This window comes from Coturnix japonica, chromosome 1 (genome assembly GCF_054131305.1).
Source record: "Coturnix japonica strain WE chromosome 1, WE-NBRP24, whole genome shotgun sequence".
NCBI lineage: Eukaryota > Metazoa > Chordata > Aves > Galliformes > Phasianidae > Coturnix > Coturnix japonica.
Genome location: NC_140663.1, coordinates 175,268,739 through 175,294,376, shown reverse-complemented (window position 1 = coordinate 175,294,376; position 25,638 = coordinate 175,268,739). Strand labels below are relative to the sequence as shown.

General features: G+C 45.0%; 1 protein-coding gene across 22 annotated transcripts in view; it reads right to left on the bottom strand.

The window, feature by feature from the left end:
* TENM4 (teneurin transmembrane protein 4) overlaps positions 1-25,638 on the bottom strand; it is a 1,507,827-nt gene that overhangs the window by 13,558 nt on the left and 1,468,631 nt on the right. For all 22 annotated transcript variants that reach the window (XM_085509480.1, XM_032442260.2, XM_015852440.3 and 19 more), the window contains 4 exons: positions 15,288-15,460; positions 10,323-10,558; positions 4,102-4,398; positions 1,221-2,835 (listed from right to left, as the gene is read on the bottom strand). In XM_085509480.1, the coding sequence (XP_085365606.1) occupies positions 1,221-2,835; positions 4,102-4,398; positions 10,323-10,558; positions 15,288-15,460 (2,321 nt within the window). The remainder of the gene's footprint in view (positions 1-1,220; positions 2,836-4,101; positions 4,399-10,322; positions 10,559-15,287; positions 15,461-25,638) is intronic.

The following is a 25,638-nucleotide window of genomic DNA, read 5'->3' as shown; positions in this document are numbered from 1 at the left end:
ACAAACGAGCTTTTCCTTGATAGGAAAAGAATATTTCAAAATTTAATGATGCTGTATTTAATTATCAGTGAGGCCAACAAACAGCATTTTAGTCTGCATCTTTTGGCATATTTTGCTTTCCTTGCGGCATCATCTTCGTAGATCCGGAGAAAAACAGCATTTCATTTAAGAGAATAACAACCTAATCCTTATGATTACTTCAGAGGAACCTGAAAACATGGATGCTAATGGTTGGAAAAAGAAGTGAATAAAACAACACAGGGTTTTTATTTTGTAATATATTTTCTTTGCTATTAAGCCAATATCGTAACTTAGGGAAATGCAAATATTCTTGTTGCATATGGAAAAAGTTGTGATAGACACAGTAGGATCATCTAACAGTTAACTGTATCTCCATTAGAGCTATGCACATTTGATTTGTGACTGTCACTTTGTTTTCCAGTGGGGAATATATGGGAAAAATAGTCCCAACAAAATAGTTTTCTAAAACATTGCTGCAGTAAGAAAGTATGAGTATAGGATGGACATTTAACCTAAAGAATGACTTTCTGTATAGAAAAACATACCTACAGATCATATTCGTGCCATTTTATGAAGTCCCTGGGGAAGCAGCTCAGAGGTTATGTCAAGCTGTTGGCTTGGTACGCCCTAAGATCTGGCCTTAAAGTCTAAACCACTCATTTTTTATTGACTTTTAACAGAAACTGTTAATTCCACGGGGCAGATTAGCTTTGAACTACATGGTTATTGTTGTGTGTTCTAAAATGGATGACTATAAAAAAAAAAAAGGTTTAAGTCACTGTTGCCATTCTGCTTAAACAAATCTGCATGCCATTTGTTTAGTTGTAAATAAATCTCTAGGCAAAACTAAGTAAACAGAGCTGCCCCTCTACAAAGAGTAAGGTTATCAGGATATTAATTGGAAGCTAAACTCGGGATATCTGAGGGAACAAACAACTGGAAGCAATGTAAAGATACTAAACACCAAGAAAGAGAAAAGGAAACAGATTTGGGAATTGCAATCTCTGTTTACGCTAATGAATTAAACATGCCCTCAACTACTCTCTGACATAGGGGTCAACTGGCAAAGAAAAGCTTGTGTCCATTATGCTGAACACTGGAAAACGTCATGGTAACAGGGATACCAAGAGAGAATCCTATTCACCTACGGCAAGCTGGAGAACAGTTTGTGATTACATTAATTAATTCAAATGTCTTACCTGTCATGTAGCATTTGATATCCTGAGAGTTGCTAATGGGATTATTGTTTTTGAACATATACAGGTTGAAAGGCATGATGTTATTGCTACTCAGGTGCTTCCACATATCATGGTCTGGACTTGTCCATCGACCTGCCAGCACATCATAGTCTCTCCGTCCCATGTGGATGAGCTTTGTGAGGGGATCATACAATCCTCCATGGTAGCCAATGATGATCTGGAAGTTGGGATTGGTGTCCATATAGATCTCCCCATAAGCTGTATATAGTATCTGCTTAATCATTAAGCCAGTCCCACTGAAGACAGCCAGAGGAGTGCCAATGTTATCACAGGCTATGTAAAATTCATCGCCACTGCTGAGCTCCATTGCAAACAGGTGGCCTTGGAGATCATAATACAAGGAGGTGATCTCTGAGCTTGAGTGGTTGTACAGATGGGTGACCTTGGTTGGGTTGGTCAGGTCTGCATAGAAGAACTGCAAGTGATGGCCATGGCTGGTTTTGCTAGAGACTCTCCTTCCTAGGCCGTCGTAGCGGTACTTCACACTCCAGCCACTGGCTTTGTTGTAGGCTTTGATGAGCAGACCAGCTGAGTTGTACTCAAAAATGTCATTGCCTCTTTGCTTCAGGAAGCCATCTTCATCCATTTTGTACTGCACATCCCCCAGTCTAGTAATCCTATCCCTGAGGTCATATCTGAGGGGAGTAAGGCGGGCACTGTTCCCCGGACTCAACAAATGGAGGTTCCCGTTTAGGTCATAGCTGTAACGCCAGAGTGGTTTGTCATTGATAGACACTGTCTGCAACTGGCCATCAGCATCATACTCGTATGAGTACCTAGTTGTGTTTGCATAAGGTCCAACCTTTAGCTCTTTCTTAACAACTCTCCCCATGTTGTCATACTGCACAGTCATCCAGTACATGAGTGACCGGAATATCTCGTACTGGACCTCTTTCATCCTGCCATAGGCATCAAAATGTTTAGTGTGAGTCATGACCGCAGTGGTGATAATCTGGTTGATGTCGTAGTAAATCACTCCAAATTTACCAAATTGCTCAGTTTTGCCTGACACATCATCATACCTGTAGAGATCGATAGGTAAAGGTGTCTCATTGATGACTGCTTGCATGCTGGTCACCCGAAAACTGTTGTCATAATTATAGTCAAAACGTGCATTCACCATGCCTTCCTCAGTGAAGCGGAAAATCTGTCGATCAATGAGGGGTCCTATCTGCCTGTATCTGATGGTACACGTGAACCCTTCATTCTGCAAGTTTATTGTCTTCAGCATGCCAGCAGTTTCATCATAGGTGAAACTGATCTTTGTGGTGTCATAGAGCATCTCAGCTAACTTGGACAACTTTCCATACTTGTAGATGACACGTCTCCCTGTCCCCAAGTACAGTGTGTGGAGAAGCTGCTCATCCTCTGTGAAATCCTGAATAACTGAGGCGTTCCCTTCTGGGGGTCGATAAATGTTCCTGTAGTAACCAATGGAACGGATGGTTTCTAAAGTCTGCCGGGCAACGTTGGGCATGGTCACTGATGACAACCTGTCATTCTTATCAAACTCAAAGATGTACTGTCTCTGGCTGTGAAGGAGCAGCACCATGGACTGGATGGGAAGGAGAAAGTAACAGATTATAATAATGGTTTTCAGGCAAAATCTATCTCAATTCCAAATCTTCAAATTTCTCCAATTCAGAGAATAGGGCAAGTGTGATAAATCCGTGCAACCACAGGATGAAACAGTATGTGACAGCATGCAGCTGCATGGCCCATCACATAACCCCAAGCAGGAGTGGACTGGAGGCAGAAGCAGCTATTGCAGTGAGGAAGGTCTAAGTTTAGAATGCTCATCTGTTCAAATCAATACCACATAGCTGTCTCTACTCAAATTCTCCACATCATTAGCTTTTACAAACTAACTAAATAAAACCTGTAGACAGATTCAAGTAATGCTTGAAGTAGTACCTTCCGGACATCTTCCAAAGGCCAAATAACTCACTGTGTCTGCACGTCTGCATATCTGTGGCAGGGGAGTTGGAACCTGATGATACTTGGGGTTCCATCCAACCCCAGCCATTCTATCATTCTGTGATTCTATGATCTTCTATTACTCACTTACCAAACTTCTGCTCCCATGCTTATTTTTGAGGCAAATCAACACCTTCTGCTTTTTAAAAGCAATGTTACCATAGTCTCCTAAGCTGATGTAGATATAAGCTCTATACAAAACTCAAGGATAAAAATATCAGCTCCAACTACGCAGTATGCGGATCTATGGGACACTGAATAGTGTAACTATGAGTGATCATAACAAAAGAAATTAAGTCCCATGCCAATCTACAAGTGCAGACTATACCCTGCAAAGTGTTTACAACGGTCTGGCTGAATTTGAGCCCGACACTTGTTTATAACATGTAATTTTTATGAAGCAGGAATGGGCTACTCAAAGAAGTGAGAATGTCAGACTGTGTGAGCTGTTTTCACATGGAAAATCCTACTGGAGGTCCCTACTGTTTACTCCTCTGACTTCACCTGAAGGTATTTCATGTTACAGTTAGCTCAGAAAAAGAATGCTCTGCCTAAAAATCAAATGCCAAAGCTCTACAGGATTTACTGGATTAAGACATGCTCTCAGGGTGACTGGGAAAGAATACTGCCCTCTGGGGGTACTTTTTCACACTATTTTCAACTGATCTTTGGTAGTTTGGCACTGAAGTTCCAACGTGTATCTTTGTGTAGGCAGAATACGCAGAGGAGTACTGTACCATAAGGCCCAGTACTTCAGCTGACGTGAAGCAGCACAGCTGAAATCAAAGGACTGAAGCTCATTTCCACCAAATGCACCACTAGTGAGCAGTAAGAAGACCCTCACCTTCTCCAGGTAAGTGTAGCTCCATGATTTGCCATCAGCAAAGATCCTGGATGTAATTCTGCCAGACTGATCGTACTCCATCCTTTCTGACATTGTGCCCCTCTGAATTCCTGCAATGTGTCCTCCAGGGGAATAGGTCACATTGACTCCATTGAGTCTGCTGCTGGGTGACCAGAGGCTGGGCCTCCCTGCCTGGTCATAGAGGATGCGGAGCGTGAACTTGCGGTGGTCATCATAGATTTTCTCTGTTCTCGTCACGCGATCGAAGTCCAGGGACAGCAGGTTTCTATTGTGAACCTACAGGAGGGAGACAGAGAATTAGGAAGCTGCAAATTCAGTTACTCAGACTACTCTTGTTTCATCAAACATCTCTTTAGATCACACTGTAGACTATCCAGGTGTTCATTGCCTCTGCATAGCATTTTCAAGGCCAAGTGTTGATGTAACAATTCTTGATTCTAGAGAGGACAGAAGCAAAAAAACATTGGAAACATCACCATGGTGAAGGAATATTGCTCATATCCCAAACCTAGGCTTAGGTCTAATACAGCAGATGTGGTTTAGACCTATAGAAGATGTAATGATAAATTGTTGCAAGGAATATTTGCAAAATACTTTGCTAATAAAATAACAAAATCGTGGAATCATAGAATCACCAAGGTTGGAAAAGACCTCCAAGATTATCCATTCAAACATCCACCTATCACCAATAATTCCCCACTAAACCATGTCCTTAGTACAACAATCTGGGATTATACAAATTTTGCCTTCATGGACATAAAAAAATAATAACAGAAAAAGTGAATGTTGTGTCACTATGGTTGAAAGTTGAGCTTTTTTCTGACTTCACTGCATGCACTGGAGGTGAAGCTTTCCACCTGAGAAGAAATATGGAGGCTTTGAGCACAGCAGATGTTACATAGAGCAACAATAACTGGAGTTTTAGTTTCACTGTCCTGGGGTTATTCTGTGTTGCATAATTACACTTCTGTTACCTCCACTGCCTCTGCATTTCCAAAGATCAAAGGTATCTACTTCAAAGGCAGGAGGAGGAATACATTTTGATTCAGGGATTGTAGTGCACAGCATTACAAAAAGGACCTGATAATACCACTCATGTTTAGCTGCATGTGCAAGACTTATGAAACCACATCGCAGCAGTAGAATACTGCACAAGGATGAAAACTCCGTGTCCCCAGTAAGAGCTTGCCAGCGAAGACAGCTGCTTCTCCATCCCACCAGTTCTGAACCTTTTTCAGCTGGTGAACCTCTTTTTATTTTTTTCCAGAAAGCTGCAGAATTTTCTTGGGTGAATTGCAAATTCCAGCAGCCAAATTTTTTTCAGTTCCCTTTACTTTTTCTTTTTTCTTTTTTTTCTGTTTCCTTCAGCTGTTGCCAATAAATCGGAGTTTTTAGGTCGCTTCAGGGTGTTCAGGCTGCAAGTGAAAATAGCCTTATCCTGCTCTGGGTAAAAGAAACACTCCTGACCCCAGCACAGCCCTCAGCCCTGGTGCAGCTTTGATCCTGGCTATTACTTTAGGGTGAATATTGAATTCCCACTATATTTTGACAGATGCGGGAGTAGCAGAGAGCTCAGCAGGAACTGAAAGGATGTGGTAGAGCCAATGGAGAAGTGGGTGAGACCCGGAGGAAGGGGAGAGGGAAAGGAAGGAGCGCTGCTGTGCTTTCAGTGCTGAAAGCTGAGGAATGGGCACACTGCAAAGTCAGATGTCAAAAGGAGTCTCAGGAGTGGAGGATGGAAGAAGCAAAACTATGGATGGAAGAGGCAAAATCATGGATGAGGCCAACTGAGGCAGAAGGAATCTGTGCTGTAACGTTACAGTAAACATGATGTAAAATTATTTTCACTTAATGAATAACAGCAATAGAACAGTGGTAGGCCTTGAGGAAAGAGGGAATGTGGAAAGGTAGATAACGCTCCAATTAAATGTGCTGCAGTGTTTAAAACAGAATGCAAATGGCAGCGGGAGAAAGGAAATCAGCCAAAAGCCCTTTGTAAGAGGCAAGCTGGGAAATAATTAAAAAGGTATCAAACTCTAAGTACAGATGCACATGTGTAAGCAATGGAGCAATTTGCTATCTCGTAGGAGCTTGCTGCTGTAGATACGGGAACAGAAATGGCAATTGCTTGCAAAAATTAAAAAAAAAAAAAAAAAGAAGAAAGAAAGAAAAAAAAAAGAAAGAGAAGAAAAGCAGTAAGGAATAACATCTTTGCCTTCCATCTATTCACAGAACAACTCCAGCCCAGCATCTGCAGCTCCTTCTGCTCCTGGTCTCTGCCAATGGAGATGGAAAGAGCTCTTGCAAGGCTGGGCAGTGATCTGGGCTGGAAGTGACCTCCCTGGTCCTTCTGCCAGCAGCAGTGCCATGCACTGACTGGAAGGACCAAATAACAATGGTCCCGTGTAGAGCCAGGAGTTGGACTCAATGATCCTTATGGGTCCCTTCCAGCTTGGGATATCCTGTGATTCAATGATAACAGGTCCCAGGGTAGATTTTAAAATCAGCTCAAACCTCTGTATCCCATTACTGGTGCTGTAAGTCATCCCACCCTCCCTACCCTCTGGAAAGGGATTCCTGCAGGGCTAGTTGGAACCAGTCTCCTTTTTCATGATTTTTTTTTTTTAATGATTTATTTTCTCCTGCTCTCCCAACGCAACTTTTCCATTGCAGTGCCAAGAGCCACCCCTCAGGGTGATGGGCAAAGTGAACCCAACACTGCCAGATAGCCTCTGAATAGGGCCTAAATCTTTTCATCCTTGTTCAAGGGCATGCCTTGAAGAGAAATGAATTTCCTGCAGGAGCTCTGACAGGGCTGCAGGCTTCAGTTCAATGACTGTATTTTATGGTGAGCAGCTAAATAAGGTGCCATCCTGTAGCCCAGAGTCCTCATCCTGGCAAGAGCTCTTAAAAGCTTCTGCAAAAAGCTTTTGCCCCTTCAGAGTGTTTGACAAAGCCTGCGATCAGCACAGGACTGAGGGAGAGTAAATATTAACCCATAGTGTACTTGACCTCCCTCTGTAGTGGGTAACCCCAAACTTACATTCCCTAGCACTTCCATTTGATCCCTTAGTTCGCTCTGGGAAAGCAGGAACACAAACATGCCAACATTTCTGATCTATCCAATGTTTCCTATGGAGCTCCTTCAGTTTAAATTATAATTAAGCAGCATGCATTGATCTCCCTGGGTGCACAAGACCACAACAAGGGAAGATTTCTCATAAAAAGGCAGTGATAACCTTCAGCAGAAGAGCACAAACACTACTTCAGCCATGAACTCCAGGATCCAACAACATCCATGTGATAAATGGTTGTCTGCAAAGCAACTTCCTCAGAGAACTGCAATAAAATTATTGGGGTGACCATATTCGAGCCTCAGCTCCTTGTAGAAGTTCTGGGGATGATGCAGGACTGTCCTCATTAATGAACACACCAGGAACAGTGTGTTCCATGATGGGAACCATGTCCCTCAGTGCTATGTCTACTCTTTTCATGATCATCACCAGCGACCTTCACCACTTCCCTGGGCAGTCAATGCAGGTGCATTACCATTCTTTCCTAGAAGAATTTTTTTTCCCCAATTATCCAACCTGAAACTGCTGCCTGGACAAGTGCAGCAATGTCAGCACTAAAGAGTGGGGAAGAGGCACTGGGTCTGTTCATTTCATCCATGAAGGAGTCCCTGCCTTGTGCCTTATTCTTGCCACAAAAAACATCTGCACTATATTATTTCCTAGGGTGGTTTGAGGAGGCAGCTGAGAAACTGGCCTCTTTGTGCCAGGTCTGATCTTTGGGTGGTCATGTGTGGAGCCAGGAGTTGGACTCAGTGATCCTTGTGGGTCCTCTCCAACTTGGGATATTGCATGATCCTGTGAATTTGCAGGGGCCAAGTGCTGCCCTCCCCACCTCAGAGACCTCCTGGGGAGAGGTGGGGCTGTAGCCTTGCTGAGTGAGCTCTTTCACCACAGAGCACCATGGCTTTGCTGCTGTCTTATGGGAGCAGTGGGGTGAAGGAAAGTGGTGATTTATTCACATACAGCACAAAACTCTCAAGTTTCCCCAGATGAACAAAAACATGTTGAACTGAACTTTGCTAAGCTTCTCCCTTGCCAGAGAAAGCAGCAATTACTGGCACAAGGGGAGAGGAGAACATGACACGGAATATGTTAAATGCTGGGCAGTCCCTGGGGAAGCAATTAGCACCTTGTAGGTTTATGGCTTAGGGGTGCAGATGCTGCCATGCAGGTACAGACAGGCTGCTTAAAACTCCTCTTCATCCTTGGATGCTTTGAATCCCTGAACAGAGCAGTAACTGAGTCCTTCCATGATGTAAGTTGTCCTTCTGCTTCACTAGGAGCAGGGACAGCCCTCAGAAAGCTCAAAATGTGAATAAATGCTGGCAAGATTTATCAGGACCCAAGTAAGCGGCCTGAAAATTCATTCTGCAAGTGCTTTTCCAAATGCAGTGCAATATAAAACAAAGACACATTCTGTGTTTGCATGTGAAGTGAAGATTTTGGAAGATGAAGCTGACACGGGCAGCTGAGCTGCTGTGAAATGAAGGGAAACTTGCTTTGAACACCAAATAGCTGTGACGCAGCTGCAGATTGGAGAGGTCTCCTTCCAGAGACAGACTTGTCTGGTAATTGTGGTGGTTATTAAAATAAAATCTTATATATGTGTGTGTGTGTGTGTGTGTGTATAAAACAAAAAATCCCATCCCAACTCAAACAAGAAGATTGATGCCAACTGAACTGCAGACATACAGTAGATCCCAGTGATGAAGCAGTGTCAGCTTTCACTCTTTTTTGCACAGCTATTCCTCTCATAACAAAAAGGAGTGAGTGTGGGAGGCTTTAGACGCAAAGGGAAAAGAGCAGAGCCCAGGCTGGGGAGGGCAAAGAGCAATACTTGACAAGTGTGAGTGAAAAATCACACCGAGGTGGCAGGGGTCACGCAGCAGGGAATGGGGAGAGGTGCAGAGCAAGGACTGGGAAATGCATATTCTGAATGCATAACATGAATATTTACTGCAAAGCTTGAGTGTGAATAAACAGATGCAGTTCTTTGGCAGCAGGAGCACCGCACAGTGCTAAACCTGAATTTACCAGGTACTGAGCAGCTCCCCAGGAATAAGCCCATGACTTGGAATGGGTTGCCCAGGGAGGTGGTGGTCACCAGCCCTGGAGGTGTTCCAGAACTGCAAAGATGTGGCACTGAGGGACATGGTCAGTGGGCACAGTGGGGGTGGGTTGGGGATGGACTTGGGGATCTTAAAGGTCTTTTCCAACCTTAATGATTTTATGATTCTATGGCTGAGAGCACCACTGGGCTGCAGTGATTGATAACATTTCAGGGAACAAGAGCAATTAAAACACAAGCCCAGCTCTTCAGCAGTTTCAACAGATGAGCAAGTTTCAGGAATCTCAAGATCTTTCTGAGGCAGCACAGTGAATAATATTGCTTACTAAGCTTTCAGTGCTGAGTTCTATGTTACTGCCTGCAGTACAGGTTGAAAAGCGTTCCAGTACCATATAATCAAGAGGAAGATCTACTTTTTACATGGACTCTTAGTGATAGGACAAGGAGGAATGGCTTTAAACTAAAAGGGAGATTTAAATTAGATGTTAGGAGGAAATTCTTTGCTCATTGGATAGTGAGGCCCTGGCACTGCTGTCCAGAGAGCTGTGGATGCCCCATCCCTGAAGGAGCTCAAGGCCAGGCTGGATGGGGCCCTGGGCAGCCTGAGCTGGTGGGGGGTGTCTGTTTCCACACCAGGAGTTGGAACTGGGGGGGAATTTAAGGTCTCTTCCAATGCAAATCGTTCTATGATCCCATGAAAATACTTGTTCTAACTGGTGCCTTATTTAATGGCTATGATTGTCTCTTGCACACTTGAGCAGCCTGACATGATGTTTGGATCTGTAGTGCCTGATACGAGGTGATGCATTTTCAGTGATGCAGAGGACTCACAGGGAAACCACAAGTACTGTCTGTGGTGGTAAATAGAATGTCAGCACATAAGGAGAGATAAGGATGCATTCAGGACATAAAGGCTGCATCACTGAGGATGAACAGCTACTCTTCTGTCCTGCAGCCACATCCCAATTGCAGACACCAGAAATCAGCCCTGTCCTTTTTTGTCATGTGGCTGGAGACTGATGAGATGGGAAGTGGAGCCCAAAACTCCTCACACTTACCCTCAGGCGACGACCAAAGACAGTGACCTGCCCCCTTGCTTGCTCCTTCCTCTGTCTCCACTCCACAAGGTTGAGGCCATTGTCGATAGGCAGGGTGACATTCCTCTTGCCCACGGTGGGGTTGACGGTGCCAGCCAGCAGATGTGGCTCAGTCTGCAGGGCCACCTCCATGCCATTGGCCAGCATCAGTCTGAGAGAGCCGTCAGCACCAATGTAGTAGCTGTTTCGGACTTGGTCTGAAGACAGAAAAAGAGATCTTTTAAAATGGCTTGTGCAGCTATACAACCCCTGTCTTTCACTTTCTTCCTCTTCCAGGCTTCTCTAACATTGTGGCTGGTTGTAAGGAAATGAACTGTCACTCACTGGCTGCCCAGGGAGGTGGTGGAGTCACCATCCCTGGAGGCGGTCACAAAAAGGGTAGCTGTGACACTGAGGGACGTGGTTTACTGGCCTTGGCGGGGATGGGTTGATGGTTGTACTTAGGGATCTTAGTGGTCATTTCCAGCCTTAATGATTCTATGTTTCTATTCCATGATTCACCTCTCGTCACAAACTGATTGTTTCACTGGTACAACCCAGCAAGGAATGAAGGTTCAAACCTCTACCCCTAGGCTAGCTTAAAGACCATTGCTAAAACTCTGGGTGGTGAGATGTTTGTTTTAAACCGCAGTCCCACTGAAAACTTGCCATGTTTTTGGATCCCAAAGATCCCATTTTTCACTGCAATACATGAAAAAGTGAGGCCACCTACTTTTCTCAGCTTACGCACTATCTCACAAGTGACAGGAAATTGCACAGCAGGTTAATGCTAACCAGCTCCCCCAGCAACAGCCGAACGCTTTCAGGAGGCAAGCAAAGACCCCATGTTTGGAGAGAAAGCAGAAGCACTAAGCTCCCATTCATCTGGTCTCGGCTAGCTCCTGAAAGACCAGCAGATTTTTGTGGCCAGGATTTGGGAGATCAGAAGTGGAAGAGAATGGTATCCTGTGCACATCTTTCAGGAACCAGCAGGCTGAAACCTTGTCCTTTGGAACTCCAGCTGGCACTTCTTTCTGCACAGAGGAGCTCATGAAGGGTAAGAAAGCATGAGGCTCGCTCAGTGCAAAACAGCTTTAAAAGCACATTATACAAAGAGTGACTTATCTAAAGCTCCTCAAATGCTGGAAAGTATTACCATTTCTATCTCCCAGGCTGCCATAAATACCTAATTGTGAATAAAAATACCCCTTAAAAATTCATGTCAATTGTTTTTCCGTTCAGAGGCAAGTCAGGTTTTGTTCACTCGCTGCTCTGCCATAGCTCAGCAGGAAACGAGGTCACAGCAAAATTACCATCTCCCGTCTGGCTGAAATAGATCAGCAAAAAAGCACAGTTTGGTATAATTAGGAAAGGAAACCTGACACCAGTTGGTCTCTGTTACTGTGAGTCTGATCCTGCCCTCACTGCAGCCAGCTGGAGATGTGCCACACTCATCTCAGCAGGGCCACAACTCAGCGTACTGTACACAGTTAACCTCATGATGGTGTGAAACTGCTGTGGCACTGGGTTTGGCCGCTATAAATGTACAGCAGTGATTCACAGCGTAGATCCAAGCACTGTGGCTATACCATTGTGATGGTCTTTTGACATAGATCCAAAGGGATCAAGCCCTTCATTTTCCAGAGAGAATTTATAACTGGCTTTGGCTCTTTAGTTCTTAGATGCCTGGTGTGAAAAACACAGTAGGAGATCCACTTCAAAACAAACTGGTGAAATATCTTTGCACATCTTATGCATGTCTCCCACTTTCATCACCAGGAAGCAAGGGAAACGCTCTGTTATTCACTGGACATGTGATGTTCCCTTTGTGTCACACAACCATTGATTATGGTGGATTATCCTCAAAATGTTACCGTGTGAGGCAGGGAAATCACAGAATCATAGAATCGTTTGAGTTGGAAATAACCTTTAAAGGCCTTCTGGTCCAGCCCCCCTGCAGTGAACAGAGATACCCATCAGGTGCTCAGAGCCCCATCCAGTCTGATCTTGAATTTCTCCAGGGATGGGGCATCTACCAAGTCTCTAGGCAACCTGTTCCAGTGCCTCATCACTGTTATTGTAAACAGCTTCTTCTTTATATCCAATCTAAATCTCCGCTCTTTCAGTTTGAAGCCATTTCCCCTTGTCCTATCGCAACACAAATCTTCCACTGTCAAGGTTTCTCAAAGATAAGACTCTCCTTGGCTGCTGAAGGCTCATGGGCTACATGAAATTGAGGTGCCTTTGGATACTGTGCTCTAGGCTGATTTGGTTCTGTTTTTGTGCTCTATTTTGCCCTTGAAAAACTGCTCCCTTTGTCAGTAGTTCTGAGGATAAAATCCCACAGAAGTGCCAAGGAGTCTGTAAGCCATACAGGCTCCTCCATCCTTCCTATAACATCCCATAACTTTGTGGAAATGTCTTCTCCTGGATGTACAGAAAAAATTTCTGGTTATAAGGAAAATATTTTTTATGATAAGAGTGGTGAAGCACTGGAACCTTTTGTCCAGGGAGGTGATAGATGCCCCATCCCTGGAGACGCTGGAGTTGGAACAAATGGTTTTTAAAGGTTCATTCCAACTCAAGTGATGCTATGATTCTATGAAGGCACCTTTTTGGTGTCCTGCCCAACCCTGACTAAGTATCAGTTCTGTCCCACAGCTCATGAATTGCTCAGAGTTCTTTCTCCAAGTCTTAGAGGTCACCTTGAGCTGACATGTCTTTCTTATCAAGAACATCAGGCATATCCTGATTATCACTAAGTCCTAATGCAGTAGTTAAGAGTACGGGTGTGCAGACGTTTTTTCTGACCCTGATACCTACGTTGAATAAGACAGGAGGGTGCTGAAAGCTTTGCACAGTGCTTCATTTTGACCTTGGGGTTTAAGGGCTGGGAAATGCTTAGTGTGGGACAGAGGATCCTGGGAGTGGATGGATAAGAACCTACATTTGTGAACTAAGGACTTCTGTGCACCTGAGCTCTAACTCTTACCAAGAAAACAGGATTTAGGCATTTAAATACCTTCATGAGATCTGTTTCTGGTTTCTGTGTGGAGCTATAAAATGTCTCCATTTCACACTGACTGCAGCCAGGGATTGCTTACACAGAAATCCAGGCTTCTTGAAACGTTTGCAAAGGATTTGTGAGAGCTGGCCGGAGTTGTGAGCCCAGAAGGAAAGTGCACAAACACCTCTCATGCAAAGGGAATCTGCAGTGTGTATTTTCTCTGAAGAGTAAAAGAGCAGGCAAGATGATCAAAGACCTTGACAACAGCTCCAGCTCCATGCACTGGAGAGACACTTGGATGGCAAATTACATTTCAGCCGTGCTCAGTACATCCCTGAACAACTTGAGTGGCCCTTGTTGCAGTTTTTACATTGGTGCCAACAACAAGTGCCTCATTTTGGGAATTCACAAACCCTAACAGTTGTGGGAAGGCCACCCACAGGAGGTCACAGGCCACCTCTGCTGTGACATTATCCAGATCTTCGGTTTCAGATGAGTACTCTATACAGATCCAAATAATTTCATAATTTTATACTTCTCAAGATGATTAAGCTGTTTGTAATACTGTATGTCCTAATAGCAACAGTGGCCCTGTGCTGGAGGGCAGTACAATGAGATAATTGACCGTGGCACCATTATGTAACTGTGCCTTCAGCTCCGCATGGATAAATCACATTGCAGTCAATTATCTCACTAAAGGGCCCCCCGACAGCGGGCTCTATTGCTTAATTAGGCTCTTGAGGTGAAGCCAACCTCATGTCTGAGCAGTTGCCAGAGGTCTTAATGCAAGGGGATGGAATGGGGTAGGGTTGGACCTGCTTTGTAGACTGGAGTAAAGAAAAAGAAAGACATTGTGCTGCCCTGCAGGAGTACTGAATACAGCTAGAAGGAGCTGGCATCTTCTCAGCTGCCCTCTGTGGAGGCAGGAAAGGAAGTGTTCAGGCATTACAGGCACTTTCTTTTAGGAAAGCTTGCTCTTATTGTATGGAGGGGAGGGAAATGTGTGACTCAGAGATTTGGGAACAAGTGTGACTCTGGAACATGTTGGTCTTACTTGGAGCACTTTGTTCTTCACAAGGGGAAATGATGTTTGACACCCTGCTGCCACTGGTCATAGAATGAGAACTAAGGAGTGAGGAAAGCAGTGGGTTTGCCAATACCTTCTCTTACTCCAGTTCCCAGGGAAGAGGAGTGAGGGATGGTAATGATGCTTCAGCCTTCAGAGCCTGGAGATCCAGGTTGGCATGGTTTATGCATGACATCTTCTGCCCTTACCAGAATGTCAGCATGGTGCTACATCGCTCCTTTCTCGTTCCTTTCCCACTTCATCACCTTTTCCTCCACCTCATCAGTTCTCTTCTTCCCACCACTGGCAGAACTGTGCTCATTTCTGACAGTAACAAATCAGTCACACCCCCGCTGCCCACATCTCTTTTCTCCTCCATGTCTCTCCATACCAGCCCTTGAGCTCAAACATAAGCCTTCTGAGAACAGAGGTGGTCATTTTGTTCTGGATACTGCCTTCTGACTGTTTGAACAGCCAGTGAACAAAGAATCTGAGAGACCTGGTAATCATCTTGATGGCTTTTCCAGAAGGGCAAATGTTACATTGGAAGCCATTAAGAGAATGAAGTGAAAGAGTCAGATGGAAGCATGGCTAGATTTATGCAACCCTTTTTGTTATAACAATAATGGTAATGATGGTGAAGGACAATAATGGCAAGGCTGAGAATGAAGCAGAAAACAGCTGCTGGGTAGCTCTAGAGCTAGGGTTTGTGGCTAAGTAGGTGTGAATGCATGTCTGGACCAACATGTGGGGAGCTCAGGGATGCTGAGGATGTGGGTGACTTTTGGTGCTAGGATTACCAACACGATACCTGTTTCTTGATGAATAATCCATTGTTTGCAGCTCAGCTGCGAGAGCAGAAGGCCCGACTCACCTTGGAGCAGGGTGTAGAAGGCTCCCGATGCTGACAAATTGGTTGTTATTGTAACATCATCCTTGCTGGAGGTTTCCACCTGGACATGCACGGAGCTGTCAGTGTCACTGCGGAAGCTGCTCACTTGGCCAGTGGGGAAGGTGACGTTGGTCAGGCGGCCGAAGCTGTCGTACCTGAAAGGGAAGATGGAGGGAAGTCATCATCACAGCAGAGGGGTGGGATGTAGGAATCATCCTGCACAGACCAAGTCTTGAAGTCCTCACCCAGATAAAAACCTGCTGTCTGTCAGGACTACCTTAACTTTATTGGCTTCCTGAAAAGAAAATTACAGCTTTTAGCTGGAGAAAAATGAAGCGCAGAACAGAAAATGACTAAACAAGTAGCCGTCTCTTTTTTTAGCAATATCTGATATTTATCACCTGTACTATGCTTCTTGTTTCTGTCAGAAAACTTTATTTCCCATTTGCCGTGCTGTGATTTATAGAAAAGCTCCACTCTGTACATCCTATCTAGCAGAACGAGGAGTTTCTGAAGAACACCAGCTGCTTTGTCTGGTGGTGCCTTTTTTTTGTGTGCTATCTTATTGTAAAAGATAATGTTAAGGTAGAGAGCTGTCCTTTGTGACCATGGTGTAGCGCCCTGGGCACTGCTGAGGCCCCTGGACTTACCATTTACTGTTCCTAGGACCATCTAGAAAGACTGATTTAAATGTGCAAAAAAGCAGTTCCATTTTTCACCCCTACCAAAGTCCTTGGCTTTTCCAATGAGAGAGTCAAACACAAGCACCATCTGGGAAGGTTTCTGTGATGTGGGCACCTGACAGAAGGAGCTTCTGGAGAGAGGCTACGGTAGGTTGGAGAGTAGAGGGAAGCTCTACTGGCTTTCCTATAGATAATTAATTGTTGGACCTTCTGGAAATGTGGACCTTCAGGCAAACTGTATTTAAATAGTCAAGGGAAAATAAGAGAAAAATTAAGCAAAAGCAATCACTGGTAAACATTGGACTTTTTCAAGTCCTACCCTCAAGAAAACACGTTATGTGGGGATGAAGAGCAAATGCTGGTTGAGCAGCTGACCATTCTGCAGTACACAGCAGTGAGCCTCTAACGGAGCACAGCTCAGGGCACCATTCTTTAAAGTGATGAAGTAACTCAAATGATATGTTAAGGAAAAGAGGTTTAGAAAACATGACTGGAGAGGCAAAGCCAAAAGAAATAAGCCGCTTTACACCAGAGGAAACAAAGTAGGAACACGCCATCCTAAACTTGATTATTCTGAAGGGGATTATAATTAATTGTGTGTCTAATGAGGGTGTAACAAAAGGTAACAAAACAAGGGAGATTGAGGTCAGGAACTGGAGAATGTTTTCCAGGCCAATGGTTGCTCCAAGCAGAAGAGCAGATGGAGCACAGGAGACCCCACTGTCCAACGCTTGTAGGAAGAGGGGTAAGAAATATGTCTGAGAGAGTCCAGCTGCGGCTCATCAGCCCTCTTGGTCTGATGGTTGAGGAACTCTTCATCCTCCTCTTCAGGACTACTCTGAGCTGGGGAAAAAACCAACAGACCCCATCTAATAACAAAAAGGTGCTCCTAAATTGCAACTTATTGGAGTCCCAGAAGCAGCCACTGTGCTCCCTCTGCTCTATACAGAAAAACAAGTTTGTCTCTTCCATTCCCTTTTTGTCCATATCTGTCCAGTGCTATTACTTTGCTTTTGACAATGTGCTGGCAGTGGCTTTGTGTGAGGAAGGACTGGCAAAAAAGCAAATTCCTGTCCAAGTTTAATATTTAGCAGAGTGATTAAATAGGTGAGCTCATTGCAAGTCTACCTTACCCTCTTGGAGCATGAGACATTGGGACGTGAAATTTTTCTTGCCCACTGGGCAGAGGGGGAGTTACAAAGGTAGAAGAAAACATTTGGCCATCCAGTGTCAGCCCATCATTCATGGGATTATCTGAGCATGGAGGAAGGCGCAGCCTTGCCCTTTTCTTTCATGACCTCGGAGACAAACCAGCTACTTGTGAAGTGGAAAAGAAGGGGGAAAAAAAAACAAAAAAAGGATAAATTCAGGACTGCACTGCAGGAGGCTGGCAGGGACCAACGAAAGCCTTTCCAAGTGGCCAGGAGTGCATGGCTTGGATCTAAACCAAATCTCCTTGCAAGAGCCAGAGCTAATGCTCTCTCAGTTCCCTGTGCTCTGCTCTCTGTCTGCAGCTCTCCTGTTTGCAATGAGATGTGATGCATTTTGTCAGTGCTTTCTGCACAGTCATCCACACATCTCCACCTAAAAGAGTATGTAAGTAAGAACTAAAGGTATCACAGAAGACATCTTTATTGCATCTGCTGAGACAGGACACAAGGGACACATTTGAGTCTTTCCCTTGAGCAGAGAGAACAGTTATCACTAAAAGCATGTTACATAACACCCCAAATTCTTCCCACTGTGACATCTATTGCTCCCTATATAAAACAGCCTGAACTGTAAGGATAGACTTAGTTCTCAAATGCTCTGATATTTAAGGAAGATGGGATCTGAATTGAGCATCTCTGACTTGGTGGTGCTTGGAACTGTAAGGGAAGAATCCTTCTCTGTTTGTATTGTATAAAAATCAGCTGAGTGTGGAACTGAGCCTGCATCACCCCTAAAAATACTAGCACAAAACTAGGCATGCTGCACTGGAGTCAATGGGGTGCTTCCATGCAAGCCCTACTTACTCCCAACAACCTTGGGCTCCCATTACTGTGTTCCCAGAAACCTGGGTAGGCCTCTTTGCTCAGGTAATCAGTGATAGAACAAGAGGTAATGGCCTTAAAGTTGCTTCAGGGGAGGTTCAGGTTGGATATTAGGAAGACTTTTTTCTCTGAAAGAGTGGCGATGCATTGGCATAGGCTGCCCGGGGAGGTGGTGGAGTCACCATTCCTGGAGGTGTTCAAGAACAGTGGAGATGTTGCACTGAGAGACATCAGCAGTAGGTATGGTGGAGATGGGTTGGGGTTGGATTTGATGATCTTAAAGGTCTTTTCCAGCCTTCTGATTATATGATTCCAATCAGTGATTCTATGATTCTATGGCTTCTCAACATTTCTCCACCCACCCATGTGGCTTCCCTAGCACCCTGAGGTTCAGTCACCATGATATGTTTGTAGCCTCTCATCTCATCATCACTAAATGGTATTTTTCTGCTGTTCCACAGTGGTAATGGACAAAGAGGCCAAAAAACTCTCTGCCTGTGCAAAATGGGTTAGAACAGCACAAAAAAAAAACCCAAAAAACAAAAAAAGAGCATGGAAGAATATGATGGTAACTAAATTTCTGACTGTGCGTTTTTCTTTTATAGACAAAATGAGTCCATATACTAAGCATAATTAAATTGTCTTAATTGCATGACAGATGCCGTACAACGGCAGAGACCTTCACCAAGAGCAAGAGTTTCCAATTGGGACTATGTGTACTGAGAAGTGAGGCTCATTTGGGGCCAGAGCAGCTTGTGCTGGTGTGCTGGAGTCAGTTTAAGATGTCTGCAAATGTGCATTAGGCTTTTGGCACCTCCTTAGTCACCACATTAGCCTCTGTCAGAAGTAACCTGGACCATCTGTGCTTGCTGTATTTGCACGAGCTGCTGCACCTCTGCCCAGGGACCTTCCAAGTGCTTGCTTTGGAGCTGCAAAGAGGTCATGCCTTACAGAGGGAGAAATGTGAGAAGGCAGCACAACTGAGCTGCTCCAGTTTTAATTATTGCTTTTTAATTAGTAGCAAGTGAAGTGTAAAATGCACATGCCCAGACTAAAGCTGCTTTGAGTGCTGTGGTGGCAGTGCGAAAGGAGGTGCTTAACACATTAAAGCATAGAATCATATAATGGCTTGGGCTGGAGAGGACCTTAAAAATCCTTTAATTCCAACCCCTGCCATGGGCTGGTTGCCTCCCACCAGCTCAGGCTGCTCAGGGCCCTGTCCAATCTGGCCACTAGGGATGGGGAACCCACAGCAGCTGTGCCAGCACCTCACTGCCCTCTGAGCAAAGAATTTCCTGCTAATATCTAACCTAAATCTCCCCTGTTTTCATTTAAAACCATCTCCCCCCTTGTCCTATTGGTATCAGACCATGTAAAAAGTTGGTTCCTCTCCTGTTCATATGCTCCCCTCCAGTACTGGAAGGCCACTATGAGGTCTTCCTGAAGCCTTCACTTCACCAAGCTAGACAGGCCCAATTCCCTCAATCTTTCTTCACAAGGAGAGGTGCTCCAGCCCTCTGAATATCTTTGTGGCCTCCTCTGGACCCACTCCAACAGCTCCACAACCTTCTTGTAATGGGGAATGAGTGACATGGCTGTGTTTGTTCTTCCATCTCTGCTTTCAGCCCTATAAAGACACTCCCAGAACTCATCCTCGCTTGGAGAGGAATGCCAAATGACTGGTCCTCATGTAGCTGTAGGTGCATCTGGTGTCTGTGGTAGGATAAATCTCCCCCCATCAGCTCATTCCACAGCTAAGCTCCATAGGCTGTGTTTCCACAGCCTCGGGATTTAGAGGTGGGCTGGTTTCCTAAGACTTTTGTGTTCTCCAAATGCTCTTAAAGCCTCAGAATTAAGGAGATGCTGAAGGAGAGCAGTGTGCAGACTCCCAGCAATGAATCCATCACCCGCTAACGCAGCTGCTGCCTCCCATTCAAACCTGCCGCAGAGCCCTGGCATTTGCAATTACAGTGACAATTATTAGGCCAGCAACGGAAGCTGTTGCCATCCATTCCCAATTGGAATCGTATTTAGCTAAGGTTCAATGCACAGAATTAAAATGGCATTTGGTGCTTATGAGGCCTAATTGTTAGCTTGTAAACATTCAGAGCTTTCATTTATCACATTACCATTGTGTAGAGACCTGGGCCTTGGGAATTAAGGAGAGCATCCTAAGTACCATCTATTCAAAAATCAATTCCTTGCCTGAGTCTCTGAGTTTCCTCATTTTCGCTTTTTCACATTTCATTGGTCTTTTAAAACTACAAGTCAAATAGATTGGAAAAAAATCACTGCAATAATATTGTGTTTAGAGCCAAAGTGTCCTAATGTACTTTGCAAACTATATTTTATGTGCGATTATATAGACGTGCACCCGCTGCCTCTGAACAAGTTGTCTCTTCCCTATTTTTCAAACAATCTTAAACAGCACGTTAAAAATAAATCCATAATAGACGAACGCATACCACTCAAATATGTATGAAGGCAAGTCCTCTTTCTAATGACACACAGAACTCCTGACTGCCCAAAGGAGGCAAGTAAGGTCTCTCCAGATATTTTTTATGATGCTCCTAATCACCTTTATTCTCTTCTAAACTTGGACTCCAGGTATACATTCTGAGCTCAAAATAGGACCTCACAACTTAGCGAGAGGAATGGTGATGATAAGTGAATGATATTATCATGGAGAAACTGTGGAGAGAAGTAATCTTGCTAAATGTGACAGAAAAGGATAGAGAACAAAAGCTGCAGTCATAAAAAGAGATCCTCACTTGTACTACTCTAAACTAAGGATGCCACCAAATCTCATAAAACTTGGTGCCTGACCTGAGATATCAGCTGGTGACAAAGGGACGTTATTAATGCAGCAATCTAGGTTTCCCGAAGTCAAGAGGTGGCCGCTCCTCTAAAGGTAATGAGTGTTATTTATCTCTGGCTTTGACTGCGCAACCTTTGTGCCAACTGTGATGCAGATTGAGTCTGTATCTCACTGCTGGGTAAATGCTGACTATGATCCCACAACACAAGAGACACACGGAGCTGTTGGAGCAGGTCCAGAAGAGGGTCACAAAGATGTTAAGAGGGCTGGAAAACCTCTCCCATGAATAGAGGCTGAGGGAACTGGGCTTGTTCAGCCTGGAGAAGATAAGGCAGTGGAAAGACCTCACTGCAGCCTTCCAATACCTTAAAGGAGCTTACAAACAGGAAGGGATCAACTTTTTAGATGGGTAGATAGTGATAGGACAAAGGATAATGACTTTAAACTAAAAGAGGAGAGATTTGGATTAGATCTTAGGAGGAAATTTTTAACTCAAAAGATGCTGAGGCCCTGGCACTGCTGCCCAGAGAGCTGTGGGTGCCCCATGTCCAGGATGGATGGGACTTTGGGCAACCTGATCTGGTACTTGGAACTGGATGATCTCTGAGGTCTGTCATGGTTTTGTAATTTTGTAATTTTGCTATCAGTATTCCACATCATAACATCATGTCAAGTATGGATACTTCTGTTGAATGTGCAGTCCACAGAAGAAGACTACATATCCCAGAGAACAACAGGAGTAACAATAAGTCACGGGACCAGGACTCTATATAATCTCGTTCCCAGGCTGGAGTGCCCTCCTTCTTCTCTCGAACTTCTCGGAGAGTGGGAAGCGTTCCAGCCGTGTCGCCTAGAGTTCACAGTAGGCCTCTCGGTTTTCGGAGACTCTCTCTCTCTGTTTCGTTCGATTTTGTTAGCCTTAATTATATTATATTGTGTTATCTTGTATTTCGATATCATATTTAGTAAAATAAGTTTTTCCTCCTTAGATTGTCGCTGTTTTATCCCACTCCCCTTTTCCCCCTCCTTTCCGGGCCCCGGGGGGGGGTGTGGGGTGGCTTCCCCTGTCACGGGCATAGGTAAATCTAAGTAACCCGTGACAGATTTTTTGGTGGAGAATGCGGGCATAGAGCTTTTTAGCTTTTAGAACTCTCTTTGCTCTTAAAGAGCTTCGTTACGGGAGTGTTGGGAGTGTTATCTTTCCGTAGCTGCTCACGGAGAACGTGACCTTGAAATACCAGACAAATTGTCAACATTAAGGGCTGCTGCACATTCTCAGCACTGCTATCTAACTTTTGTGTAGAAAACAAAGGGATTTCTTTCTCCCTTAGAGCAAAGCTAGCTAGCTCTGACTTTTACAGAGCCTGCCAGCTATGAATCCACTTTTCATCCCAGTTGCTCTGTTTAAGGGATTGAAAGCAATTATGATCTTCTTAAAGTATTGGTCAACTATTAACACCATAATTTGGTGTTGTGGAATTGTGCAGATATATAGCCTAATAAGGTGGATACTGATGGAGACACCTGCCTGGTACTTTTACGAGATGTGGTATGGTCAGAATTTTGGCATCTACACCCCAGATGGAATTGTGAATCTTACAAACACTTGCATCCCAGATGGAACAGGCAATTTTACAAATACTTGCATCCCAGATGGAACAGGCAATTTTACAAACACCACCATGTTTAATTCATTGTACAGGCTAAAAAAACCCTTTTTATTTAGGTTGTACTCTCAGATTTCCACACGCTTTTCAATAACTGAGATAGGTTTCATACTTGCATTCATGTTATCACTATCAATGCATGCATATATGTTCCTATGCATTCGTTCTATGCGGAAGTCTCCTCCAGAACCAGAGAATGATGACTGGCAGGGAATATGGAAAGGTTTAGGGAAAGTCTTAGAAGCATGGGGACCCGCAGTGTCATGGGATTTCACTCTTGAACACCTAAGGGACCCTAAGAAATTAAGTGAGTATTTGGGTCAGAGATCTAAGGAGGTAAACCTTATGTGGGGTTTGGCTTATGCATACCGTGCTTTGTATCATACTATTCTGGAGAGAGAGAGTTTCCGATCTGAGATTCAAGCCCAAGTTAATTCTGATCAGTCACAGGAGGCATCAGTAGCAATATCAGTTGCCCCTGTGGAAGGCAAGAAATGGAAACGGGTGTCCATGCGTCTAGAACGAAAAGAAGGAGAAGCACAGGGGGGGGCAGCAGAAGACCCAGGTGCCGGGCATGGAGCAGTACCGAAAAAAGCAAAGGCAAAAACCAAGAGGCATGAAGAAGAGACTGATGATGAGGAGGAAATCACCTATTGTCGACCTCTGAAGCTGACTGAAATCCAAGGCTCAAGAAAGGAGTTCACACGGCGTCAAGATGAAGGTATCCTTGCTTGGTTGCTTCGCTGCTGGGACAACGGGGCCAACAGCTTGTCTCTAGATGGTAATGAAGCTCGCCAACTAGGAAGCATTGCCCAAGATGCAGGTATCGACAGAGGGATTAGCAGATGTTCGGATGGAGCTGCTACTCTCTGGTTGCGGCTGTTAGAAGCCGTGAGAGAAAGGTACCCCTATAAGGATGCTTTGAAGCCTAAATTTGATAGTTGGAATACCGTCCAAAAAGGTATTCAGCGCCTGAGGGAATTGGCCATGGCGAAAATGTTGTACAGCCCTGATCCAAGCGAACTTGACCCAGAGAGAGTGAGGGCCGATCCTGACATGTGGCAGAAAATCACAAGTACAGCACCAGAGAGAATTGCACAGTCATTGGTATCAGGATCTAAAGGATTCGTGGACAGATGGCCCCGAGTTGTTGAGCTGATTATAATGCTTCAAACCACCGATCAGCAGCTCCCCCAACTGCATGCCGCAGTTTCTGCCATCTCACGGCTAGAAAACCGAGTAGATGAAATGTGCAAGAAATTGTTTCCATCAACTAATTGTAATGATCCCGTAACAGTATCAGAAACAACTGATGAAGGTCAATCCTCGTACGGGCCACCAGGTCTAATGAAGGATCTGATCAAACTAGTCCAGTCCTACTCCCCACCTGCATCATCAAAAGTCTCAGCTGTTAAACGCACACGCTTCCCAGCTCGAGCAAAGAACAACAGTACGATTGCACCGCGTGTTTCCATGTGGCGCTACCTACGTGACCGTGGAGAAGACATGAGGAAGTGGCATGATCAGCCCACGTCTGCACTACGAGCACGGGTGAAAGAACTACTAGACATACCAACCACCAGTGGAGTTGCTCCAGTCATCACAGGTAACCAATAGAGGGGCCCTGCCCTCAGTCAGGGGAGGGAAAGGGATAATAGAGTTTATTGGACTGTGTGGATTCGATGGCCTGGCACATCAGAACCACAGGAATATAAGGCGCTGGTGGATACCGGTGCACAGTGCACCCTAATGCCCTCCAGTCATGAAGGGACAGAATCAATCCATATTTCTGGAGTGACTGGGGGCTCTCAAGAATTGACTGTGCTGGAGGCTGAAATAAGCCTCACTGGCAAAGACTGGCAAAAACATCCTATTGTGACTGGCCCAGGGGCTCCATGTATACTGGGTATTGATTACCTCAGAAGGGGGCATTTCAAGGATCCTAAGGGGTATCGATGGGCCTTTGGGATAGCTGCTGTAGACATGGACAACATTAAGCAGCTGTCTGTTTTGCCTGGCCTGTCAGAGGACCCGTCTGTTGTGGGGCTGCTACGAGTAAAAGAGCAGCAGGTACCGATTGCTACAAAGACAGTGCACAGACGGCAGTATCGCACCAACAGGGATTCCTTGCTCCCCATTCATGATTTGATTCGCCAGTTGGAGAATCAGGGAGTGATCAGTAAAACTCACTCACCTTTTAACAGTCCCATATGGCCAGTGCGTAAAGCCAGTGGAGAATGGAGGCTGACAGTAGACTACCGTGGCCTGAATGAGGTCACACCCCCATTGAGCGCTGCTGTGCCGGACATGTTGGAACTCCAGTACGAGCTGGAGTCAAAAGCAGCCAAATGGTATGCCACCATTGACATTGCCAATGCCTTCTTCTCTATTCCTTTGGCCGCAGAATGCAAGCCACAGTTTGCCTTCACCTGGAGGGGCATTCAGTATACTTGGAACCGTTTGCCCCAGGGGTGGAAACACAGCCCAACCATTTGCCATGGGTTGGTCCAAACTGTACTGGAACAGGGTGGTGCTCCTGAACACCTGCAGTACATTGATGACATTGTTGTGTGGGGCGATACAGCAGAAGAAGTTTTCACAAAAGGAGAGCAGATAATCCGGATTCTTCTACAAGCTGGCTTTGCTATTAAGCGAAGCAAAGTAAAAGGACCTGCCCAGGAAATTCAGTTCTTAGGTATAAAGTGGCAGGATGGACGTCGTCACATCCCAGCAGATGTGATCGACAAAATCACTGCCATGTCTCCACCAACTAGCAAGAAAGAGACACAATCTTTCCTGGGTGCAGTGGGCTTTTGGAGGATGCACATTCCAAACTACAGCCTCATTGTAAGCCCCCTTTATCAGGTAACGCGGAAGAAGAATGATTTTGCATGGGGCCCTGAGCAGCAGCAGGCTTTTGAACAGATTAAACAAGAGATAGCCCGTGCTGTAGCCCTGGGGCCAGTACGGACTGGACAGGATGTAAAGAACATCCTCTATACTGCTGCTGGAGAGAAAGGCCCCACTTGGAGTTTGTGGCAAAGAGCCTCAGGAGAGACCCGAGGCTGACCCCTGGGATTCTGGAGTCGATCATATAAGGGGTCTGAAGAGTGCTACACTCCAACTGAGAAG